At 40.8% G+C, this 27416-nt stretch overlaps 1 protein-coding gene across 3 annotated transcripts in view; it reads right to left on the bottom strand.

Moving 5' to 3' along the window:
* ANKRD42 (ankyrin repeat domain 42) overlaps window positions 1-27416 on the bottom strand; it is a 92456-nt gene that overhangs the window by 45032 nt on the left and 20008 nt on the right. For 2 of the 3 annotated variants that reach the window (XM_055120283.1, XM_055120284.1), the window contains exons 3-7: window positions 15816-15923; window positions 12772-12891; window positions 10824-10959; window positions 8217-8417; window positions 1024-1149 (exon numbers count right to left, since the gene is read on the bottom strand). In XM_055120283.1, the coding sequence (XP_054976258.1) occupies window positions 1024-1149; window positions 8217-8417; window positions 10824-10959; window positions 12772-12891; window positions 15816-15923 (691 nt within the window). Of the gene's footprint in view, window positions 1-1023; window positions 1150-5208; window positions 5273-8216; window positions 8418-10823; window positions 10960-12771; window positions 12892-15815; window positions 15924-27416 lie in introns of those variants that run through there. The other variant, XM_055120285.1, reaches the window with a different exon arrangement.

Here is a 27416-nt window from a genome sequence, read left to right as displayed (position 1 = left end):
ATTCAATTTACACTGAAATAGAATAAAAGGAACTTTACCCAAATCCTTATTTTGGGTAAAATGATTAGGGTAACTGACTATGCAATTTTCTATAAGATAGCAAAATAATATGCAGTATCTAAAAAAAATGTTAAGAATTTGAGATATTAGACACAGCAGGTAGGGCATTTGCCTTGCATGTGGCTGACCCTGGTTCGATTCCTCCGCCCCTCTCGGAGAGCCCAGCAAGCTACCAAGAGTATCTCACCTGCACAACAGAGCCTGACAAGGTCCCTGTGGCATATTCAATATGCCAAAAACAGTAACAACAAGTTTCACAATGGAGACATTACTGGTGCCCACTCGAGCAAATAGATGAGCAACCAGATGACAGTGACAGTGACAGTAAATTTTAGTTAACTGGCTAATTTGAAAAAAAATAGTATGTGGCAATAATGAGAGCCAACAAAATGTATACCAACTTGATTAGTTTAAATGGTCAGAACTGTGAAATGGACAAGAGCAAATGCTAAGACTAGATTTAACAACTGGTAAGTGACTAAGAAAATTATTTCAATAACAGACACTGCAGAGCTTACATACTAAATCAGAAGAAATACAAAGAAAAATATTAAAATGTAGGAAATAAAAACAAAATTAGACATTATAAAAATTAAAATATAAAAAATAAGCTTTAACATTTTAAAATTATTATTATTTAAATTATTTAACTAAATTTAATACTCTTTACACCATATATGATATACTGACATACCCTAATATACAAAGTAAATTTTACATTTCAAAGTGTTTTTAATTCAAAATTTTGGGGAAGGGTCCCACCCAGCAGTACTTAGAAGGCACTCCTCTTTGGGGTGGTGGGGGAGGAGGGGGTGGCGCCCTGGAAGGGGCACTGTGTGATGCTTAGAATTGAACCTGGTAGTCCATTAAACCATCTTCTCAGTCCCTGATTCATGATTATTTTAAAAGAAAAACTAATCAGCAATTATGTAGAAATGAGAAAGAAACAAGATCATAACTAACCTTTATGCATGAGAGTGGATTCATTATTGTCACGTTCATTAATATTAATTATTCCATCTTCAATTAATTTCTTAAGCATTTCCAAATCACCTTTAAAGGCAGCCACATGACCTGGAAATTCTAAAGCTGTAAATAAAAAATTCAGTATTTAATATACAGATAAGTCGGGGCCGGAGCGATAGCACAGCAGGTAGGGCGTTTGCCTTGCACGCGGCCGACCCGGGTTCGATCCCCGGCATCCCATATGGTCCCCCAAGCACTGCCAGAAGCAATTCCTGAGTGCAAAGCCAGGAGTAACCCCTGAGCATCGCTGGGTGTGACCGAAAAAGATATATATACATATAGATGTATGTATATATATAGTAAGTATATATATATATATATATATATATATATATATATATACACACACAGATAAGTTGTCCTTTTTCCCCATCTTAAGGAGTCATAAAATAACTGAGAATCATCAAATAATAGCATTATTGGGACTATAGCAATAGTATAGTAGGTAGAGTGTTTGCCTTGCACGTGGCTGACCTGGCTTTGATCTCTGACACCGCATATGGTCTCCAGAACCCACCAGGTGTGATCCTGAGTCAGGAGTAAGCCTTGAGCACCACTGGTTGTGACCCAAGATAAATAATAACAGTAGTAGTAGTAGTAGTAGTAGTAGTAGTAGTAGTGAAGCAGCAGCAGCACTGTAACACTGTCGTCCAATTGTTCATCAACTTGCTCGAGCGGGCATCAGTAACATCTCCATTGTGAGACTTGTTGTTACTGTTTTTGGCATATCAAATACGCCACTGGTACTTTGCCAGGATCTGCCGTGCAGGCAAGATACTCTCAGTTGATTTCCGGGCTTTCTGAGAGTGATGGAGGAATCAAACCTGTGTCAGCCACGTGCAAGGCAAATGCTCCACTGTGCTATCACTCCAGTCCGTATTATTTAATACACAATACAAAATATGTTATTAAAAGGTGAGCTCAAGGTGCAAACAAGGCACACACACACCCTGCTCCTGCTTCATCCTGCACACAGCAGAAGTGACAATCACAAGCTCTGCCATTAACCTGTCTTCAAGGGGCCACTATTTCCACTACTAATTGCATGCATCCCCAGGCACATCTCTCTGGACCTCAGTACCTCAAGTGGGACAATGGGGTCTTTGCCTAGACTTTGTCTATCGACCCAGACTCCTTCCTCTGACCAGCGCATGAGAAACCACTTTCTGTGAGGTAGTAGTAGTAGTAGTAGTAGTAGTAGTAGTAGTAGTAGTAGTAGTAGTAGTAGTAGTAGTAGTATTTAAGCATCCCTTTCACTTTAGGATCTCAAATATACCAAGAGAAATACTGCACCAGAATCTCTTAGCTATGTTCCCTTTTCCCCTCATGCCATCACAAAACATAAGAAAAATGATCATTTCCCCTGGTGGCATGGGAATGGGATACAAGGGAATAAAGTATTATGTACAAGGAACAGCGGGACGCTGGTGGGATCTCGAGTCGGGGCCGATACCAGCATACTACTTTTGGTTCCAGAAACTGCAGACTTTCTACCAGACTATCAACTAAGCCAGAGCCCCACGCTGGCTGATGACGGGAAATAACCATCTTTTCCGTTTTTTTTTTTTCCTTTGTCAGGCAGCGTGGTGAATACTAAACAGGCGTGAACTCGGTGGTGCAGGACGAGGGGGGAAAAAAATAGAAAAGTTATGTAACAAACAACGGGACTTAATATCTTTACATTCTCAGCAATGGAGAACTATCACGTGATTCCTTGACAATAGGACTGTCTTTTTCCTTTTGGCGGGAAACCCCAGCAACAATAGGGAGTTATGTGTTGAAACATAAAATGTAACCAAGATAAGGCGTAAACGAAGTGAAACTTATCAATTACAAGGGCAGGGACGGGGAGGGGAGGGCGAGAGGGGGCGGGAGGTATACTGGGGTGGTTGGTGATGGAATAGGGGCACTGGTGAAGGGAAGGGTGTTTGAGTATTGTATAATTGACATAATCCTGAGAACTATGTAACCCTCCACATGGTGATTCAATAAAATTAAAAAAAAAAGAAAAATGGTCATTTCCAACCCTTGGCTCAAAATGGCAAAATATGCTTGACCTTAAATTCTACACTTGTACAGACCTCTTTGTCTGAAAAGAAGTTTTTTTAAAAAGCAAAATAAATTAGAAGCAAGTAAATTATACATATGTACAGGTGTGCTTACATATAGATATAGATATATGTGTGATCTCTCTATATAGAGAAAGATAGAGAGATATATCACTATATATAGAGAGAGTCAAGTATGCTTTCTCACACATACACACACATATATCTCTTATATACTATGAGGTCTAGCATATAAGAGATATGACAAACTGTTTTAAATAATAGTAGCTATACATACTGAGCCCTTACTCAGTGCCAGACACAACAGTAAGAATTTGTAAGATTGGGGCCGGAGCGATAGCACAGTGGGTAAGGCATTTGCCTTGCACGTGGCCGACCCGGGTTCGATCCCTGGCATCCCATATGGTCCCCCAAGCACTGCCAGGAGAAATTCCTCAGGCAGAGCCAGGAGTAACCCCTGAGCATCACTGGGTGTGACCCAAAAAGAAAAAAAAAAGAATTTGTAAGATTTATTTACCCCTCTTTGGCAGCTATGAGATATAGCTATACTAACTTTATAATGTGGAAAAAAAACACTCTAGTATAACCTAATAGTCTAAAAGGAGGAAAGTTGAAGACTTACACTGCCTAGTTGTAAGTCTTACTAAAAACCTAGAGAAATCTAGACAGTAAGCAAATAAAAATATCTGTCAATAAGAATGCAGAGGTCAAAACCACACCCATACAAATATAGGCAATTAATTTTTGACAAAATTTTCATTGGGGAAAAGGAAGTGTTTTTTTAATGTTATGAGCGCTAGGATTGGGCTTCTTTTTTTTTTGCTTTTTGGGTCACACCTGGCATTACACAGGAGTTACTCCTGGCTTTGCACTCAGGAATTACCCCTGGCGGTGCTCAGGGGACCATATGGGATGCTGGGGATCAAACCCGGGTCAGCCGTGTGCAAGGCAAACGTCCTATTCACTGTGCTAACACTTCAGCCCCAGGATTTGGGTTCATTTTGCTTCTCAAAGTATTATGGTAGTAAGCAATTATATCAGTCAGGGACCCAAAAAGAAATGGATAATACATTCCCACTGGAATATGCCAAAAAAATCAAATTGTTATTTACAAAGATGTGAGTTGGTACAGAAAACCAATAAAGGATAATGCAGTAATAAGACAAATGAGTTACCATAACAAAAAAGAAAAGAATTGTATAAAGTGGTTACTCCCAATCAAGGAACCTGTAGGATGACATTACTTTGTCCTCTCCCCCCTTGCCACAAGGAGCTTGTCCTGGTTTTTCCCGGAGTTTAGGCTTACCCCAGTCTCACCCATCAAAGTGTTCCCGAATCTCTCCCATCCCTTTGTTTAGCTGTAATCACTTCTCTATGCTCTCTTCCCCAAAAAAAGTTAATCAGCTTCTCCCCCTAATCTGACTCTGCTAATTTGTAAGGTCAGACCTTCCTAGGATACTGAACTTATATTAAAGTTAATATTGCCTTTATCCTCCCCTTATGCCTTTTGAATAATTTACTTTAAAGCAATGTCCTTTTTGTATAGACACGAGAAGACAATATTATGCTTTTGTAACATGGGACTTAATTGGCATCGAATATTATTCATCCCTGGGCATCTACTTTCTCCACTTAAGCCTCAGTTGCCCTCGTGCCTAGCACCCCATAAGCAGTGTCCCAACGCAGGACAGGACGGATCTAGGGCAAGCGGTGAGTTATGTGCTACCCTGGCATTGAGATGGGCCTGGCCAAAGTGCCCTAATTATTAACTATAAGTTAAGAGCTTGATCATAGACAAATGCTGTCATGATCCAAAAGTAATGACGAGACTAGGACCCTACTAAGGATAGGAAAGACTGATCTGGCAATTCTATAAACTTTAATGCATTTCTTATTGTGTCCATACAAAATGATTAATATTATGAATTCTTATATGCTTACTAGTTGAAGAGAGGAGAAACACACTCATGGGACTCCACCCTTGGGTGGATCCTCCTGCTGAAAGAATGTCAATCCTAGGAGAAGCATCCCTTAAGGGAAAGGAACCTTACCCTATTGATTGTGACCACACCGGTGTGTACGCCCCAAAACCCTCATTCTGAGGGGATTTAACTAGGCTGTAAGAGTGGGTTGAGGGCCAGATCTACAGATCCAGAGAGAGATCCAGAGCCGGGAGAGAAGCAGAGAGAGAGAACGAAATAAACTGATCAAGCAACCAGTTTGGCCTTCTTCCTTCTGTCACTTGCCCTTGACGACGGCACACACAGAGGATCCAGGGCACCGAACATGGGCAGTGAGACAGAGCTGCCCCCGGAGAGCCCGCGAGTGCACACGCCCCTCAGCGTGTCTTAGTTTTTTACAGAACCCAGACAGACAACATAAAGAAACTCTATGACATTACCAAAATGGAATCCATCTGAGACAAAAATCTAGGATAAAGAATAATGATGAGAATCTGAAGTACAATAAGAAGATATCTAACCAGGCCCACTCATATCTACTCCTCTATTCATGAAGATTAAAAAGTGGTGTCGGGCTGGAGCAATAGCACAGCAGGTAGGGCATTTGCCTTGCACGTAGCCAACCCAGGTTCGATTCCCAGCATCCCATATGGTCCCCTGAGCAGCGCCAGGGGTAATTCCTGAGTGCATGAGCCAGGAGTAACCCTTATGCATCGCCAGGTGTGACCCAAAACGCAAACCCCCCCACAAAAAAAGCCAAAAAAAGTGGTGTCACTAATTATGGAAAATGGTATTTCCTCAAATATTAAAAACCAAACTACTCTGAATGGAAGTTCATACTGCTGGTGGGACTGGTACCAAAATCCTGTATACTGAAAACTCATACATAAATCTCAAAAGAGATCTACAAACTGCAGAGATGCCTCCAGACCCATGCCAGGTTGAGTCTCATATCCAGGGCATTCTGGGGGTCTAGGTAGGGGGCAGGTGAGGCCACCACCTGCCCAAACAGACTCCCAGCAGCCAAAAATTCCCTCCATAATCCAATTGCCACTTCACTCATTGGCCAGACTCCAAGAACTCAGGACAAGCCTCATCCAGGAATGAATCTGTTGAAAAACTCAGGTATACAGGTTTTGTGACTGAAATCTCCAGGCTCGCCATGGAGTCGGAAACGGGCCACCTCCCCTGATCTCTCTGTTCTTCCAGGACCCTGGCACTCATGCCCATGAACTGCCTTTTCTGGTGCCATATAAGTTCATTAATCACCATATAAACTCCTTAATTGGTCATGATCTAGAGATTATCTTGAAAAAGATTAACAAGATGCAGAGATGCTTCCACACCCCAAAGTCACCATCCAGTTAAAAATTTAACACCAGCTGTATCACCCCATCAAAATTTTAGAATTCCTGGAGTGCAGGGCTGCACATCCCACCACATTGGATGGGATGTAAAGTAGAAGGCAACCAATCTAGATTAAGAAAATATTAACCAAGAATTAACCTGTAACAAAATGTTATTAGACCCTTACACAAGGGCTTAATAGCTCCAGGGTGAAATACAACAATCTTCACACACTTTCTCCTAAGGAAATTTTTTGGATCATTTTTAGCAAATTATTCATAACAAGCAATATAAAACAAATTATTTAGGGCATGCTATTGGAGTAGACATGGGTGATGATTGGAAAAATTGGAAATAATGACCTGACAATACCACTTCTGGGAATATACCCTGGGGTCCAAAACCACACAGCAGAAAAGCCATCTGCACTTGTACGTTCATTATGCCACTATGCACAGTACCCAGAATCAGGAAACAACTCCAGATGATTGGGTGAACAAACTATGGCACATCTACACAATGGAATACTAAGCAGCGACCAGGAAGAAATAAGGTTATGAAATTTGCTTATAAATGGATGGACATGGAGAGTATCATGCTGAGTGAAAGAAGGAAAGGGACAAACATGGAATGATTACACTCATTTATGGGATAAAAAAATAGTATAAGACTAATACCTAAGGACAGTAGAAATAAGGAACACAAAAATCAGAAAGCTTGCACAAGTGGGGGTGGGGGACTGTTAGGATAGAGAAGGGACTCTATGACAATAATAGTTGGAAATGATCATTCTGTACAAGAACTGAGTGCTGAAAGTGGGTAAAGAATGATAACTTTTAAGTACCTGTATTGCAAACCATAATGTACAAATGAGGAGAGAGAGAAACAGAGAGATAGACAGAGACAGAGAGACAAAGAGATACAGAAAGAGAGACAGAGACAGAGAGAGAAAAAGAGAAATGTCTGTCAGGGGTAATGGAAGGGAAACTGGGGACACAGGTGGTCGGAAACGTACACTTGTGAAGGAATGAATGTTGGAACATTGTATGACGGAAACCCAATTATAAACAACAATGTAACTGCATATCTCATGGTGAGTTAATTAAAAAAAAACATTTTAATCATGAAAAATTATATATACAATATGTCAAACTGGAGAATGGGTAATGACTTTTATATGAAATGTGAGACTATCCAAACACTTAATTAGAATCTCAAACTAATAAATCTCAAGAGTATAGGACTGAGCCAGAGAAAGTGTACAGCAGATAAGGCATTTGCATGGGGGCCTACTCACATTAAGTGTATTATTTAGTATATATAATATATATAATATATAACCCAGCTTTGATCTCCAGCAATACCATATGGTCCCCTGAGTCCACCAGGAGTGATCACTAAGTGTACGCCCTGAATAAGCCAGATGTGGCCAAAACAATAAAAAAAAGAATATATAATGTTTAAATCCCCCCCTGAAAAGCTAATCATATATGCATACACTATTCTGTGCCATTTTTATAGATTTTATTTATTTATTTTTTTTTGGGGGGGGGGTCACACTGGCAATGCTCAGGGGTTCCTCCTGGCTCTGCACTAAGGAATTACCCCTGGCAGAGCTCAGGGAACCATATGGGATGCTGGGAATCGAACCCGGGTCGGCCATGTGCAAGGCAAACGCCCTGCCCACTGTGCTACCACTCCAGCCCCTTACTCTATTTATTAATTGTTAAATCATTTCAGGTTTATTACTTACCTTCCTGATCTTCTGGATCATTTCCTTCATATTCAGTCCCCTGAATAAATTGTAAGATGTTCTGTTTAAAGAATCTCTGGGCCAGGTCTAACACATTTTCTCCACTATCATTGAAGGCTTTCAGAGCTTCTGTTGTACTGCTCATTCTACTCAGCAGAAATTTAAAGCAGTGAAGGTGGCCTTCCATGGCTGCTAAGTGAACTATAGATGAGAAAAAAACAAAAACATATTTTAAATAACAATAAGATAACTTGAAAAAAGATATAACATGGTTAAATTCAATCCTCATTGTGATGACTAATGCCATTCTAATTATTAGGATCTTACTCTGTGCAAGGATATTATCTTTTTCTCACAGAATACATGTTCTTATTCAGTCAGTTTCTAAGCCATGCAAAAGCAACAGACTAAATAATACACTTAATGTGAGTAGGCCCCCAAAAATTATCTTAAATTGTGAAATCCAATGCAGCAATAGTTAAATGAAAAATGCTTATTCTGCAAGATGGATGGATGGTTGGTAGAATGTAAGTGGAACATTTATTTTAATATTTTTGGGAAAAGCAAAAGAAATAAGCCAAAATAGTCACTAAACAAACATAAATAATGTTATTCTTATCACTGTGTATGTCACTTTTGCAAAATATTACTTTTATTATAAACAATAATACTAAGTCAAAACCAGCAGAGCAATAGCTGCTGAAGACAGAATCAGTGAGCTCCAAAATAAGGTGCTTAAAACCTCCAGACAACAGCAGTACATGGGAAAAAGCCACAAAATGAACAATAATCTGACAAGAAGTTTATGTGAATTGAAGAGGAATAACATAAGAATCATCAGGGCCCCAAAGGGCCAGGAAGGCAACCCTGATGAAGAAGCAACAGTCAAAGCATCATGGCTGAGTTCCCAGAGTTGGAGACTGCATGCACCTATATCATGGAAATCCAAAGGATACCAGCTAAAAGAGATCCAAATTGAAATATCCAAATCAGAATGATAAAACCATAGAGATAGAATATTGAAAGCAGGAAGATCAAAGAAGAAGCATCTTTAAGATTTACAGCAGGTTTATAAATGAAAACTTTCTGGGCCTGAAGACAATGGTGGCATATAGTATCACTATATCGCTGTCATCCCATTGCTCATCAATTTGCTCGAGCAGGCACCAGTAACGTCTCCACTGTGAGATTTGTTGTTACTGTTTTTGGCATATAGAATACCCCACGGGTAGCTTGCCAGGCTCTGCCGTGCAGGCGGAATACTCTCGGTAGCTTGCCAGCTCTCTGAGAGGGACAGAGGAATTGAACCCAGGTCGGCCACGTGCAAGGCAAAAGCCCTACCCACTATGCTATCACTCCAGCCCTCCACATATAGTAAACAAACAAACAAAACCTCAATAAAATGAATGTCTTACCAAGAATATTATACCCAGCCAGACTCTCATTCAGATTTGAAAAAAAGATATACAATTTCATGGATAAACAATAGCTCAGGAACTCCCTAGATTCAAAACCATCTTTACAAGAAGAATTAAAGGGGCTGGGCAAGGGTATGGTGCCACCAGCAGGTTCAACCTGTACCTGTGGGGAAAGGGCATTAGCAGCCTGATGGTGTCTTCAGACTTCCAGATAACCCAAAATTGCTGCTGTGCCTTTGGCCAGACCCCAACAACTTGGGGCCAAGTTTACCAAGAAATTAAATGGTCAAAATTTAGGTATGTGGGAGATACACCCACAAACCACCTCCGGCTCAGCTACATAAGCTTATTTATTGACCTTATTTCAGAGACCTATAAATCTCAAAAGAGATCAAAAGATGCAGTTAGGGCCTGCAATGCAGAGGCAGGCAGAAACCCGTGACTGAGTGCTCCAAACCTGCTTGGAATGGGACTGGGCCTCCTCCCCCCAAATCCCCAGTTTTCCAGTACCTTGGCAGTCACACCCACAAACTGCCCCAGGCGCCATGTAATCTCATCAATGGCCAAGACCCAGAGACTATAAACTGAAACTCCCTAAGAGAGCGCCACAGAATGTCCTGATCCCATGCCAGGCTGTTTTCACCGGGGTGCCCCAGTGCCCTCCCTGCCCCAAGGGACCCAGCTCTGGCAACCGAAAACCTCCACAACCCAACCGCCGCCAGGCTCAAGGCCACCGCTCACGTGTGAGTGAAGTCCTACAGAAACCAAGTAATGCAGAACTTTGTGACCTTGGATTCTGGGCTCAATGGGAGCAGGAGCAGATATCCTCTGCCCACTTTCCCCATTTTCCAGGGACCGAGGGTTCGCGCCCATAAGTCACCTCCTTTCAGTGCCAGATCATCTCACCATCGGCCACCATCCAGATCACACGCTGCTTCTCCCAAAAGGAAGCATAACATGAGGCCCCCATAACCAAGCCACTGGACTCCACACCAGGCTGTTTTACACGGGGTGCCCCAGAGGGGGGCAGGTGAGAGCCCTCCGCCGCCCCAAGAGACCCATCTCCAGAAGCCAAAAACCTCCACAACCCAATGACCGCCATGTTCAAGGCTGCTCCCCAGGCACTCGGGCTGAGCCTCACACACGAGTGAAGTTCTATGGAAGCAAACTATTTGTTTTTGTTCAATACCTGGAAGATTTCCATTGTGATCCACATCTTCAATGCCACATCCCCATTTAACTAAAAGTTGCAAACAGCCAAGCCGCCCATGAAAAGCTGCATAATGTACAGGTTTCCAATCTCTCTTATCTGTTACACTGGGATCCTAAGAGGTAAAATTTACAAGGACTAAGTTTCTCTCCATTTTGTATAGGAAACACTATATCAATAGATTTACTCTACAAATGAGAAATAGAGGCTATTCTTAACACTATAATGTAGGAACTAAATAAAAAATTAACTAAAGGGCTGCCTTGCATGCAGTGAACACTGGTTGATCCCAACAGTACGCAAGATACTTGAGTCATACCAAGAGTGATCCTGAACAAGGCTGAAGCAATAGCACAGTGGGTAGGGCGTTTTCTTGCACACAGCTGACCCAGGTTCAATGCCCAGAATCCCATATGGTCCCCCAGCACTACCAGGAGTAATTCCTGAATGCAGAGCCAGGAGTAACCCCTGTGCATCGCTGGGTGTGACCCAAAAAGCCAAAAAAAAAAAAAGAGTGATCCTGAGTACTGCTAGATGTGGCCTAAAACTAAAAAAGTTGGTGAGGCTAGAGAAATAACACAGCAGGTAGGGTGTTTGCCTTGCACACAGCCAACCCGGGTTTGATTCTCAGCATCCCATATGGTCCCTGAGCACCGCCAGGAGTAATTCCTGAGTGCAGAGCCAGGAGTAACCCCTCTGCAGTGCTGGGTGTGACCCAAAAAGAAAAAAACAAACAACGACAACAAAAAAACTTAAAAAGTTGGATGCTTCAGAATCTTTCTCTCCACCCCCATCCTCCACCCCTTCCCTTTGTTGCTATCTGTTTGCTTTGGGGCCACACCTGTTTGTGTTCAGGGCTTACTCCTTGTAGCAGACTCAGGGTACTATATGAGATGCCAGAATCAGTCCCAGATTGGCTGTGTGCAAGGCAAATGCCCTACCCACTGTACTATCGCACTGACTGTAGTGCTCACCAGGAGTCAAAATCCTCTAGTTACAGCACTTGCACGTGTGTTCATCTGTTGTGGCAGTTACTGCTGAATTGGGTGCTGGTGAGAAGTTGGGATTGCTATGGTACTGGAACAAAAGCTCTCCCAGTTAGTGTTCACGCTTTCTAGCCATGATGTTTGCTCACATGGGGCCACAGTGCAGCTGGAAATCACTGCAGAACCAGGGTTCACAGAGAGCAGGCTGCTAGACACAAACAATGGATCCAATGGGACGTTGCTCATCTCATGTGGCAGCAGTAGCACAATCAAATCCAGTTCCACAGGTGCTCTGTGCAACTGAGCTCTCCCTGAGCAAGAAAACTTCAGAATCTTTCCATTCAGAATCTTTCCAGTTAAACACTAAACCAACATGGAAAACCCAAAGAACCTGGAATTTTTGTTTGTTTTTGAGCCACCCCTATCTATGTCCTGGTGAAGCTTGGAGGACAGTATGTGGTGCAGGGATCAAATCCAGGTCAGCCACGTGCAAAGTAAGGGCCCTACCCACTGTACTATTGATCCAGTATTTTGAAATATTTTGAACTACTAAGTAAACAAACTTTTTGAGCCTGGGCTATAGTACAACAGATGAGGTATTGGCCTTGCACTTGGTCTATCGGGGTTCGATACTCAGCATCTCATATGTCCCCCAAGCACTGCCCAGAGTGACCCCAGAGCTCAGAACCAGAAGTAACCCCTGAGCACAGGCTGTGTGGCCCAAAAACAAATAAATAACCAAAATATTTTTCTCTTTAAGGTTTATCTAAATTATCACTCCCATATTTAAAGATAGAAAACCTGAAAGGAAAAAAAAGACAGAAAAATATAAGTTCCCCAAAGTGATTTAAGAAATTTTAAACACCAGAAGAGAAACAAATCAGCAAATCCCATTCCATCCCTATGGTTATAAAGTCTAACATATTACAGAAATGTCTCACCGCTCCACTTCGCAGTATTACTTGTAGAGTGAAAGAATGTCCATGTGTTGCAGCAAGGTGTAAAGGGGTGCATCCACGATCATCTTGAGCTGACAGATTTGCCCCATTGATTATAAGAGCCTAAAAGTTGAGAAATACAAATGAATTCATATGCCTATGTATTAAACCATGAGTACACCTGTGTATTATCTAAAGGAAGGTATTTATTAACCTAACAGCTCAACTTTTATATGTTCTTACATGTTAAGAAACTCTTAACTAGCCCTAAGAAAGAATGCTTGAGATCTTTTCTAATATTCACAGGAAATTCTGTCTGACTTCCACTAACAAAATAGTCAATAATCAATACACTGAGTGCAGTTACTGTATCTTAAAAGCCACTATGAAGAGTAAGAAGACAAACCAACTTGGAAATTACTATATAAAGTAGTCTTCGGTAGGCAGTAACTATATCAATACAATACAAAAAGTACCACACAAAAGCTCTGAGATGAAATCACTTTGAAGAATAGGAAAACCAAGGAAATACTTGACTAATGCATAGAGAAAGACAGCATTAGAGAAGATCGTTAAAGATTCACTTGATCCTGATTTCCTCCCTAAAGATACTATAGTATTTTCCTTTTCACTGCCAACTTCTGTGTGTGTTTCTCTGTCTGTCTGTTTCTCTCTGTCATTCCCTCATTCTCTCTCTCCTTTTTTCTTGTCAACTTCTCAAATTAGTACCTCAATATCTCAAATTAGTACCTCAATGTCTCAGCTTCAAATTAAACTGCACACTACCCCTACCTGTATGTGAAACTACAATTAACCTCCCCATACATAAATCTCTAAAGCTTAGGGGCAAAGATAAAGAACAACAAGACAATCGTTTTGGACGCTGCTGACCCAAATTCAATCCCCATCACCACATATGGACTCCCAAGCCCCACCAGGAGTGATCCCAGAGCACAGTCAGGATAAGCCCCGGGCACAACAACCATGTGTGACCCCAGAAGCATAGAATTAAAGCAAATAAAAACCCTCAGGGCTGGAGAGATAGTACAGCAGGTGGGGCATTCGCCTTGCATGCAGCTGACCCAAATTTGATCCCCAGCATCCCATATAGTCCCCCAAGTTCATAAAGAGTGATTCCTGAGTGCAAAACAAGGAGCAACCCCTAAGCCCTGCCAAGTGTGGCCCCAAAAAAATCAAAGCAAAAAACAATTTCAATGGCATTTCATTTATTATTCCTCTAGTTATATACTGTAACAGAAATTCTACCTAACTTCAACCATTTCCTTATACAGACCTAAGGGATCTTGACTCTCCTAGCTCTCTGACTTCCTTACCCATGTTATTCCATTATCCATTTCTCTGCTTCCAGCTCTCCTTACTAATAACAATTCTTAGTATTCAATCCTCAGTACTTGACAATCTTCCCTATGCCTCCAGTACCCTTTCCACCTGCCTGCACCCTTTGCACCTGAATCACCTATAGACACCTTAAACATATTGAATGTGTCAAATGAATTCAGCAACTTTTCTTCTGAAATTCCAGTTTCTGATTTCCCTATCTGTAGAGTCATTCTAACTTTAAGTTCTCTCTACTTTATTATTCCCTATTTTGCAAGATGACTTGAATCATTTACTTGTTTTCTTAACACCACCATCTAATTTCATCCTCAGTGATGAGTGATTATATCAAAGACCTCTAAATTCACCTTGCCTTCTCAAACTCTCTTTGTTCTAGGTAATCTCAGATACATGTTACTAGAGCAGTTTCCTGAAATATTGCTTTCACTATTTTATCTTCCATTAATATTTACAAATATGCATATGGACTTATACATGTATACACATAAACACCAGAACATATGTATGTACACAGAAAAGGAAAAAACTCTTCTATACAAATAAAACAAAATCATTATTGACCTACTTCTGTTTTATAAATATGGCTTATCCACACTTAGTAACAGTCCACACAACTATCAATAGTCAGATAAAGTGCTGGAATGATATATGCACCACATTTTCCAATTCAGATATTCCACACAAAATTTACAGGGCAAATATAGGTTCAAATCCTGCCTTTGTTACTCTAGAGGAGGCACTCATCTCTCTGACTCTGTTTTCTAATCAATTTTTAAAAGGAAGGGAATTCACAAAATTAAAAGAAGTTTTACATAGGAAACTGTGGCTGACACAAATAGAATTTTTAATAAATGATAATCATTATTTGTATTTAATCCCACCATGACCTCTACTTATATGCTTCCTCATTACCATTTTGAAATCAGCCATTCTCAGGGCAGAAGTGACAGTATAGTGGGTAGGGCATTTGCCTTGCATGCCACTGACCCAAATTCAACCGCATAATCAGCACCACATATGGTCGGTCCCTCAGGCAATGCCAAAGCGTTCACTGAGAGCAGAGGCAGGAGTAACCCCCGGAACAGCTTGCTGGGGCCCAAAATCAAGATAAATAAACAAAAAATACAAATCAACCCATACCTTAGGCTCAGCTGAAGTTTTTCCTCCATTTATGATTCTAAACTCTAACTCTTCTCACTTAAACTTTCTAACAGGATTTAATTATATATTGTAGTTTGTATTACATTTTTAACTCACTGTGGAGCTCCTGACACTTCAAAGAGTATCTTAGATTTCTTAGGGACTGTTTACTTACAGGATTTGTGTTGCTCCAAATTCTAATGTAGTTCAATACACTAAGTTTAATTTAATAAACCAGATCTAGCAATACATTAATAGGAAACAAGGAATATTTGACAAGAAAGTTATAAAGGAGATATCCTGAGCCTGACTGAGACAGCCCTGATAACAACTCAGAAAACCGATTGCTTCAGATAAAAGAGTCTCAAGTTTTATACCATTAGTCTAAGTATGATACCACCAAGATATCTGAGGCATTGAATTACTAACAACTAGCTTAGAATATAGAACTAAATCTATGGGGTCAAAATATTAGAATTAAAAACAGTAACCCAACAAAGCCATGCTAAAGTAATTAAACTGAAACAAGTAAGCATAGTTGAAATTACCTGCATACAAGCATCTTGACCCCTGATTGCAGCTATGTGAGCTGCTGTCCAACCTCTTGTAGTTACTTTTGTGATATCAGCTCCATGCCAAAGAAGCCAGTGAAGACACTATATTAAGAAAATAACTATTAATAATAAATAAGGCAGATTTTTATAAATATCTGTGCTTTTAATTTAGTTTAGAACCACATAAAATAGTTACTGAGTCTAAGAAAGATCATAAATGAGGGGGTATAAGAAAAATAATAGCACACACACAGTGACATTAGGCCTTACTGTTGGGCAAATAATAGGAAGTAGGAACCGTGATGAAAAGATATCGAATCCCTTACCCAGAAAATGGAGAACCTTCTCAATTCCATCCATATGTTGCTGAAAGTAAGTGTTGATCCAAATTCTTATGTTTAGACAGAATTGTGAAGTCAAATAAAATACGATGAATGAAACTCCCTTAAGCTGCCAATTTGCAATCTCTACCACAGATTTTTTTTTTTTTTGGTTTTTGGGTCACACTCGGCGATGCACAGGGGTTACTCCTGGCTCTTCACTCAGGAATTACCCCTGGCGATGCTCAGGGGACCATATGGGATGCTGGGATTCGAAGCCGGGTCGGCCGAGTGCAAGGCAAACGCCCTACCTGCTGTGCTATCGCTCCAGCCCTCTACCACAGATTTTTAAATGGGTCTACAAGCTTCAGTATCAGAGCAAACACTGTGATTTTGATGATATTGTAAAAGGTGGGGCTGGAGCGATAGCACAACAGGTAGGGTGTTAGCCTTGCACGCAGTCAACCCGGGTTTGATTCCTCTGCCCCTCTCGAAGAGCCCGGCAAGCTACTGAGAGTATCTTGCCCACATGGCAGAGCCTGGCAAGCTACCCGTGGTGTATTCGATATGCCAAAAACAGTAACTACAGGTCTCCCAATGGAGACGTTACTGGTGCCCGCTCAAGCAAACTGATGAGCAACGGGATGACAGTGATACTCACTTAACTGTAAAAGGTGATGATAATAATAAGCAGCCTATTGAAAATGGGTGAGTAAATTCTACATTCATTTATGACTGGTTTGTTTTGCTTTTGTTTTTGGATCACACCCAATGGTACTCAGGTTTATTTCTGGCTCTGTGTTTAAAGATTACTACTGGTAGTGCTTGGAGGAACATATGCAGGTACTGGGGTTCAAACTAGGATGGATAGTGAGCATGCAAGGCAATGAGGTAAATACCTTACCTCAATTAAGCTTTTTTATTTTAATTAATCTAAGTCTTGGAGCAAAGGGCTACATTAAGTAAATTAAAAAAGTTTAAGTCTAATTAAAATAAAGAACTTACAGAGAGCTGTACCACATATGGCATTACCTTTTCTTTAAACCTATTCACTATATCTTCAAGTAGTTTCTCTTTAAAAAAATTTTTTTTCTATTTTTTTACTTTTTGAGACACACTGGGCGATGCACAGGGGTTACTCCTGGCTCTGCACTCAGGAATTACTCCTGGAGGTGCTCAGGGGACCATATGGGATGCTGGGATTTGAACCCATGTTGGCCGGATGCAAGGCAAACACCCTATCCATATGCTATCACTCCACCCCCTCTCTTTTTTTTTTTCTTTTTGGGTCACACCTGGTGATGCACAGGGGTTACTCCTGGCTCTGCACTCAGGAATTACTACTGGCAGTGTTCAGAAGATCATATGGGATACTGGGAATCGAACCTGGGTCTCGAGCATGCAAAGCAAACCCCTACCCACTGTGCTATCAGTCCAGCCCCTCCAGCCCCTCTCTTTTAAAATTTTTTAAATTTTATCATTGAGAAACACTTCACTATAGGTCAGTTGTATCATTTGTAAAGTGGCTATTTAGACATCATTTGCCAGTCATAGAAATTGAGAACTGATGGAATATAAAAAAATAAGAGCTCTGTCTTACAAATAATTGATCATTCATCTCTTTAGACAGTAAATACTTTTTGAGAGACTAATATATATCAACAAAGTTCAGATGTTTAAATAAAAATATCACTGCATTCGTGCATATATTTTTAAAATTTTTCCTGGGTAAATATGTCAAAAGTTTCTGAAACATGAATAAGTATATGTTAAATTTTCTAAGAAACCACAGAAGTATTTTACAAAATGGCTGTACCACTTTATCCCACCATTACCAAAGTCATAGTTCCAGCTGTTCAATGTCTCTGTCAATACCTGGTACTAGTCTTTTTTTGTGTTTTTGTTTTCTGTATTTGCCCTGCCATTCTAAGAGGTATGTAGTTAAATCCTATTGTGTTTTAATTTCCTTTTCCCTGATGCTAATGGTGTTGAACATTTTTTTATGTGCTCAGCTCCCATGCTTATGTTTTGTTTGATAAAGTGCCCACTGACCAATTTTTTAAGTTTTTTGTTCTCTTACCATTGAATTATAAAATACTCATGTATTATGGTTACAAGTGTTAGACATATTATTTCAACCAGGTAACCAGTAGGAAGAAACAAAGCAGAGAAACAGCATGCAAAATGTCCACAGGAAATTATAATAGTGACTAGTACTGTCCATAAAACAAGATGGGAATATTAGATATAGTGTTGTTTCCATTGTCTTTGGGTATTCGTTATTCCTGCATTATGATTTTTTTATATACCACATATGAAAGAGATCAGTCTGTGTTGGGCTCTCTTCCGCTGACTAATTTAACTCAGCAAACTGCATGACCATATTTTCTTATAGCCAAGTATTATATGTACCATAGTTTCTTTATCCAGTCATCTATTCTTGGACACTTGGGTTGTTTCCATATTTTGGATACTGTGGATACTGCTGCAACAGTACTGTAAACCATTGTGCAAAAACTCTTTTTTTTTTTTTTGCTTTTTGGGTCACACCCGGTGATGCACAGAGGTCACTCCTGGCTCATGCACTCAGGAATTACTCCTGGCGGTGCTCAGGGGACCATATAGGATGCTGGGATTTGAACCCAGGTCAGCCGAGTGCAAGGCAAATGCCCTACCCACTGTGCTATCACTCCAGCCCTAAAACCTTTTTTTTAAAAAAAAATATTTTTCACAGAAGCAGGCTGGTGGATGGAGGACAAACAGAGTCGGTGGGAGGCACAGGTGGAGAAAAGTAGGCTAAAATCTACTCGTGGATAACTGTAATTTCACAGTGACAAAATTTCTTTTTAAGTGATAGATAAGGATAGATAGATGAATCTGCCATATTAAATAGCATGAGTTTTAAAGAGTATAGTCACCACAGGAGCTTAAAAAGAATTTTAAGTAATCAGCTTCCCATTTCTCAGATTGACTAACTCTACACATAGATTATGAACCAGAGGAGCAAGAAGGGCACTTGCCTTGCATGCAGCCAACCTCAGATTCAATCCCTGAGATCCCACATGATCCTCCAAGACTCACCAGAAGTGATTCCTGAGTAAAGAGGCAGGAGAAAGCCCTGCAAACCACTGGGTGTGATGCAAAGGGGGATGAAAAGACCCTGAGCTAGAGATGATCAGACAAAATTGAAGAAAATCAATTATATTTAAGTATTATCTATGAGGATGGAGAACAAATTTAAGAGACAAATCACTCCTCATTCATATATATATATACATCATGAAGTATACCTTCTTCTAGAAAATATGGAGTAATGTGCTTGCTTTTGTGACAAATTGATTCAACTCAATAATGATTCAATGGTTATTAGCATAGAAAACAACGAAGGGGAAATAATAATAATAATAATAATAATATAGTCTCAGATTAACTAAATTTTCAATGCCAGACATTCATAAGCTATTAATCAAGTACCTGACAAAAGCCAGAACTGGAGAGAAAACAAATCAATAAATTATTATAAAGATGTGGTAAACTTAAAAAGGTTTAAAATATTACCTGGAGAATATAAAAAACTTATATAAAGAAATTTATATAAATATAAATATATAAACACAACTGGCAACAGAATAAAAAAATCTCTATTAATATAAAAGTCAGGATAGGTTAACGAAAGAAGATGAAGAAACAGATGGTACAGCAGGTAAAGCATTTGCCTTGCATGCAGTCAACCAGGGTTCAATCCCCAGCATTCTATACAGCCCCCTGAGAACACCCAAGAGAGATTCCTGAGTGCAGAGCCAGGTGTTCCCCTTCCCCTAAAAAGCCCAATAACAAACAAATCCTATGCTATTTAAACATGGCAGAGTAAAATCACTATATCTTCCTCTACTCCAAATCATCTACAAAGATAGTTCAGAAAAACAAAGAAAATTTTCCCTTTGATGAAACTAGGAGCCATCTGAAATAGAAGCCTCGAAATGCATAGATTTGCAAAGTTTACTTCAGAGATGTGGGAGGTTGCAACAGAGAAAAGACACATTCAGAGCAGCCAGAGCAGAAAGACCTGTGAAGTGATGTCTCTAAGAAAGCAAAACAAAAACGTGCATTACCAGTACTCATGTGGGATGCCAAAAAAAGGGTAGACAGACAGAGGTTCTCTGACCCAAATTTGTTTCCAAGAAGTGGCAAAGTCCAAACAAGTAAGGAATCAGATACCTTACATTCAAAGGAATCAGCAATACAGTACATGTATGTGGGGAGGAGGGGAGAACCACAGCGTAAGATATTATAAAATTTTTTAAATGTAATCACTAAACTGTTACTGTCATCCTGTTGCTTATCGATTTGCTTGAGCGGGCACAATAACATCTCCACTGTGAGACTTGTTGTGACTGTCTTTGGCATATCAAATATGCCACAGGGAGCTTGCCAGGCTCTGCCATGAGGGCGAGATACTTTCGGTAGCTTGGCAGGCTCTCCAAGAGGGGTGGAGGAATCAAACTGGATTGGCTGTGTGCAAGGCAAATGCCCTACCTGCTGCGCTATCGCTCTAGCCCAATCACTGTAAACTACCAAGTTAAAAAGTTATGCATGACTGGGTTTCGGGTGTATAATATTCCAACACCAATTCCTTGACCAGTGTCCACTTCCCTCCACCAATGTCCCCCAAGCCCACCACTATGCAGTAACTAGGCAGTGTGGTTTACAATCCTGTTACTGGCAGGGTATCATGTATATCACTGTACCACCTTTCAGCACCCAGTCCTCATGCAGAATGACCATTACCCTCTAGCATTGTCCCTTCCTGACCTATCCCTCGTTCCTCAATAGTGGCAAGATTTTTTTTTATTGTTCAAGTTAGGTCATATACTTTCTTTTTTTTAATTTTTTAATTTCATTGACTCACCGTCAGATAGTTAAGAAACTTTCACGTTTGGGTTACAATCTCACAATGATCAAACACCCATCCCTCCACCAGTGCACATTCCCCACCACCAATATCCCGGGTATACCTCCCCTTTCCCACCCTCCCCCTGCCTCTATGGCAGACAATATTCCCCATACTCTCTCTACTTTTGGGCATTATAGCTTGCAACACAGGCACTGAGAGGTCATCATGTTTGGTTCATTATCTACTTTCAAGATTCTTACTAAGGACCAGTTCTGCATCCCCTAAGCACCAAGTCAGGAACTGCCCCCTGAGTATCTACAAATGTGACCCCAAAATAAGACAAAAACAGGCCACATGAGGAAGAATTAGTTTCTAGACTACAACCAGTATCTGCTATATAACCCCAAAATAAAAAGAACTAGAAGATTCTAGTTCCAGCTATTAAATCTTCTAGCTGAAACCTCAGACATCATTGATCAGATACAAACTGTTCCTGGAATCTGAATCCTGATTCTTTGTTATATATAAATAGTTTTATGCCACTACTTTCTGAGGTAATTTCTTTAATATTAGCAATCAGGACACCCAAATAACTCAACTGACAAAGAAAAATATTTAAGTGTTTAGCATAAAATTCTGTCCCTTTTTGGAACTGGAGTCAGATTCACTTCTCTTTCAGCTAGGCCCTGGCAGCCTACATGCCCAACCTCCAACATTTGAACAGGCCCAGCTCCACATCTCTGCTTCCTTCCCACCCTTTGGTTACGATTAGTCTCCTAGCTGACAACTCTGAGACCTTTTCAATACTAGTCATGGTCCAAGAGCAACTCCATAACAAATTTCAACTGCTCACTGTTACATTTCCTATCACTAGATGAAGAAGGGCTACAAAGAAAAAGACAAATACCCAGCCTAATTTCTCAGAGATTCCCAGCAAAACAAAGTACAAAGATTCACCTTCAACACAGCAGGACCAAAGCAAACCCAATGAAGATGAAATTTAAAGCCCACCCAGTTCAATGAGCAAAAACACCGCTCAACCAGAACCAACAAGCTCAGTAAACCCTCAGAGAATGACTTTAGTGAAACCACAGTGAGATGTTTAATGAACCCATGGAAATGGTGGCATAGGTAATCATCAGAGCACAAGAAATGATCTAAGATGAGATGAAGAAAATCTCTTGAAAACAAAAGAATGTGAAAAAGTCTGAAAAGAAATAAACAGCATACCAAAGAACCATGGGATGAGTTCAAGAGGAAAAATAAAAGAATCATTGAAGTCCCTGAAGAAAAGAAAGGCAAATTTGTTGAAGAAACAATTGCTAAAGAAATTACAGATAAGATGTCAACTCATCCACTGTTCTTCAGACTCATGACCAAATCTCCAAAGAGATGCAAGTCAGACCACTAAAATTAATGGACACGCAGAGTCTCCCAGCTGAAAACTCTGGGGTACCCTCATGTGTGGGGCCAGCTGAGTCCCCAAACTGCCTAAGCTCTGGCAGCCACAACCACATGCAACTGTGGTGCCATGGCAATAGCCCAAATTCCACTGCTTCACTGATAATCTCTGCAAAGACACCAAACTACAAAAATTCCAAGTAATCTGATGTTCAGGTTGAGAGCTCTGGGATATTCTCAAAGTGGGGGAGCAGAAAGCCTCCACTCAGCCCCTGTACTTCCAAAAGCCCCGGAAGCCACCCACCTCCCATAGCTGCAACCTTGTCAACTCACAAGCGCAGTTCTACAGTTCCTGAAATTTCTGAACTATGCAACTACAAATTACACAATGTTAAAATTCCAGCAGGAGCACACCAAATTAAATGGGAAGGTAACATAGAAGTCAACTAAATTAACAAACAAAAACAATTAACACAGAAGGCTCAAATAGCAATAAACTGCTTAGTAAATACTCAGACAATTACCTAACAACCCCATGGTTAGATATAACAATTTTCACAAATTTTCTTTTATTGCAGTATTTTTGATAATTTCTTTAGCCATTTAGTTGTAACAAGCAATACAAAAGAAATGATTATGGGTCTGCTAAGAGGCAGGCTTGTCAGTTGAGATTGGTGTTAAAATATCAAAAGCCCATAACAACTGTATTACGAACAACTTTGCAAATCATGATGTTTATATAAAGTATTAAATTATTTTTAGGGGCTGGAGCTATAGCACAGCGGTTAGGGCATTTGCCTTGCAGGCCGCCAACCTGAGTTTGATTCCAAGTATCCCATATGGTCCCCTGAGCACCACCAGGAGTAATTCCTCAGTGCAGAGCCAGAAGTTACCCTTGTACATCGTGAGGTGTGACACAAAAAGCCAAAAAAAAAATTACTTATTTTTAAAAGAAATCACAGATAAGAATTGCCCAGAGTTGAAGAATACAGGCAACCAAATATAAACATCCCAAATACCAGCATGAAAAGATTCAAATAAAGAAAACTACAAGATATGTTGTACTCAAAATGACAAAAACAAAAGATACAAAATATTGAAAGCAGCAAGATCAAAAAAGTAACTTACATACAAATGAAAAGTCATAAGAGTCACAGTACATCTATCAAATGAAACTCTACAAATCATAAGAAAACGGAAGAATATAGTACAACAACTCAGTGAGTTGAATACATCACTAAGAAGACATCATCCAGCTAGATTATCACTCAGATTTGAAGGAACAATACGGAGCTTCAGGAACAGAGAACAGTTTAGGAAATTCATATGCTTTAAACCAGTCTTGCGTTTTAAAGAGCATCTTTAAAAGGCAAGACAAACTTCTCAGCACTGGGCATTTAATATGGCATTCACTCATGTTGCCTATGATTGCCCTCTATTAGATTAGGAAAGGTTTGCTTACTCCTAGATTTCTAAGGGATTTTTATACATTGACAATAATGAATTTATGTTTCATTGATATTGAATATTCTTTATCTAATCAAGTGGCTTTTTTTTTAGATCCAATTTCTGGTGCCCCAGCGATCACACCCAGATGACCCATCCTACGGGGCGGCGACCCACCATACGGGAGCCAGCCAGATAAATACCTCATCGGCCAACACCACCACGATCCAGGCCACTTTCTGGACACATTATAAACACTTCCTACCCATTTTCCATCATTACTGAACCATATTTGATGGGGTTCAAATATGGTGTGAACCATAGGAACATCTGTAAGGGCAATTGGAGGCCACCCAAAAAGTCTCCATCCCTCTCGGAGAGCCCGGCAAGCTATTGAGAGTATCCTGCCCGCACGGCAGAACTGGCAAGCTAGCCAGGCCATATTTGATATGCCAAAAACAGTAACAACAATGGGCCTCATTCCCCTGATACTAAAAAAGCCCCCAATACAAAAGCATTAAGAAGGATGAGCAAAGAGAGGCTGATAAAATCTTAGGGAACAACTAGACTACCAAAACAAAGAAGGACTAAAATGACTACTTTTAGTCATTAAAATGTACTTTCAACACATGTATGCTGGCATCGGAAGCATCCATTGAGAACCTGATGGTGCAAGCGCAGAAGATCAAGTACGACATCATTGGTCTGACCGAGACGAGAAGGCATCAATCACATCACGCCATTTTCAACACTGGAGAAGAACTGTTCCTCGGAACATGTGACAATAGAGGTGTTGGTGGTGTCAGTGTCCTTCTTAACATAAACTTAGCCATGAGCATTGATTCATTCGAATGCCTAACTATCCAAATCAGATGATTATGTGAGATGTGGCTCACTGCTGGCAGTTTCTATCTTCGTAGTCTACGCACCAACATCCAACTACAATGAAGAAGAGATTGAGAAGTTCTACATGGAGCTGGAAAAGTTCTATAAAGAAGAACACACCTTCGACAAGATCATTGTCGGTGATTTTAATGCCAAGATAGGACCAAAAAGGTCACCCAAAGAACTCCACATCAGGACCCATGGCCTAGAATGGAACAAACAGGGTGAGAGACTGAGTCCATCATGTCGACCAAGACCATCTATGGTAACTCAGAGTTCCAGAAGGACGAATCTAAACTTTGTTTTGTTGTGTTTTTTTTTTTTTGCTTTTTGGGTCACACCCAGCAATGCACAGGGGTTACTCCTGGCTCATGCACTCAGGAATTACTCCTGGCGGTGCTCGGGGGACCATATGGGATGCTGGGAATCGAACCCGGGTCGGCCGCGTGCAAGGCAAACGCCCTACCCGCTGTGCTATTGCTCCAGCCCCAGGACGAATCTAAACTTTGGACAAGGGAGTCTCCCAGTGGACAGTTCCACAATGAAACTGACCACATCATATTCAACTGATGGTTTTGCCTGATCGATGTTGCTGTTGTCCCAAAATCCTAAATGGGATCAGACCACAGTCTCCTTCATGCAAAATTCTACTTCACAGAGCGGGGAGAAAGGACTGCAAAGTTTAAGTTTAAGAAGAGAACTCCCAGAATGACCACCAACTGGGAGCTCTTTGGCACTATTGTGGCAATGTGGGAAGATGCCGTCCTTGACAACATCGACAAAGAATACAATTGACTGCTTCAGCACCTGCATGACTGCTCGGGGAAAGCCAGAAACAGACGCCTGTCTTCGGAAACTCTTGAGCTCATTCAACAATGTGGTTTGGCATGAGTCTCAGGCAATCACAAGCTAACGTCAAAGCTCACAAAGCTGTGCAGAGAAGCAGTAAAGGATGATCTCAAAGAGAGAAGAGGAGCAGTGTTGGCCGATGCAGCAGAAGCTGGGAAAAGTATTCACAACGCTCACCTGTCCTTCACCAGCTACAAGACCAAGATGACTGCCCTCCGACGTCCTCATGGATCTATCACATCTTTCAGAAGGGCAATGGAGAGGATTATTATTCACAACTTCTACTCGAATCTCTTCGACAGCCATGTCCACATGCCCACATAATAAATTCTACAGGATGGATATGTCATTCCCAACGTCCTCCCTTCCAAAATCTGACATGCCATTTCGTCAGCAAAGATGCGTACAGCACCCAGTCCAGACAAGGTCAGACCCAAACATCTGAAGAATCTGCTGCCAGTACTCATCAATAACTGGCTCAGCTCTTCACATGCTATCTGTCCAAATGCAAGGTTTCATCCCAATGAAAAACCAGCAGAACTGTTCTGATGTACAAGAAGAGAGACATCCACAACATTGGCAACTATCGCCCAATCTGCCTGTTGTCCGTCATCTACAAGTTGTTCACTCGAGTTATCCTAAATAGGACTGATAGAACACTAGACGAAGGACAACCATGCAAACAAGCCAGGTTCCGAAGAGGATTCAGCATGATCGACCATATCCACATGGTGACCAAGATCACTAAAGTTTCGTGAGAGTTAAGATGCGGCTGTCTAACATTCATTGATTTAAAGAAGGCCTTTGATTCTGTTGAGACTGAAGCAGTCATCGAAGCCCGAGCTAAACAGGGCATTCAAACTCAACATAAAGAGAGGGGTTCAGCAGAGTGACACCATTTCACCGAAAGTCTTCAGTGCCACCCTCGAGAATGTCATGCAACGACTGGAATGGGAAGGAATGGGAGTGAAGATAGACAGTCGGCAACAACAGCACCTCCGCTTCGCTGATGACATCATTCTAATAACACCAGATATCAGCCAAGCAGCACGAATGCTGGCCAACTTCGACCGTGAGTGTGGAAAGGTCTGACTGCAGCTGAATCTCACAAAGACAATGTTCATGAGAAACGGACTAGTTCCTGATGTTCCATTTGCCGTCAATGGAACGAGCATCTCCAAATGCAGCAGTTATTTGTACCTAGGTCGAGAACTCAACATGACAAACGACCTGGCACCTGAACTGCGCAGGAGGAAGAGAGCAGCGTAGAACACCTTCAAGAGCATCGAAGAAGTGGTTAAGAGAACGAAGAACCTCTGGCTCTGGGCACATCTTTGTGACTCCACCTTTCTTCCTGCATTAACATATGCCTCAGAGACCTGGGCCCTAGGAAAACAGGACGAGAACAGTATTCAGGTATCCCAAAGAGGAATCGAAAGAGCAGTGCTTGGAATATCACATTTCACTGAAGTGAAAGAAGGAATCCGGAGTTCTGACCTCCATCAAAGATCAAGAGTCAGAAAGAAACAGACAGATATAGAAAGATCGCACTCATATGTGGAATATAAAGTAGCTGAGAGGTACAAGCTTACAATGTTGCAATTTCTGGCAGACATTTCTCTGGACTTTGTTACTAAAATACTAAAATACAGAAATCCAAAACTGTGCTGCTGCTAGTGCGGCCTCCTGACCTCATATCTCTTCATTCTCAGCAATGGAAAACAAATTACCAAATGCTTTCTTTTCAGCAGATCAACTTTAGGGGGGAGAAACTCCAAATCAATAATAGTGAATTTTTTG

Source organism: Sorex araneus, chromosome X, assembly GCF_027595985.1.
Source record: "Sorex araneus isolate mSorAra2 chromosome X, mSorAra2.pri, whole genome shotgun sequence".
NCBI classification, from domain to species: domain Eukaryota; kingdom Metazoa; phylum Chordata; class Mammalia; order Eulipotyphla; family Soricidae; genus Sorex; species Sorex araneus.
The sequence above is the reverse complement of the archived record's forward strand: the minus strand, read 5'-3'. Positions and strand labels throughout refer to the sequence as shown.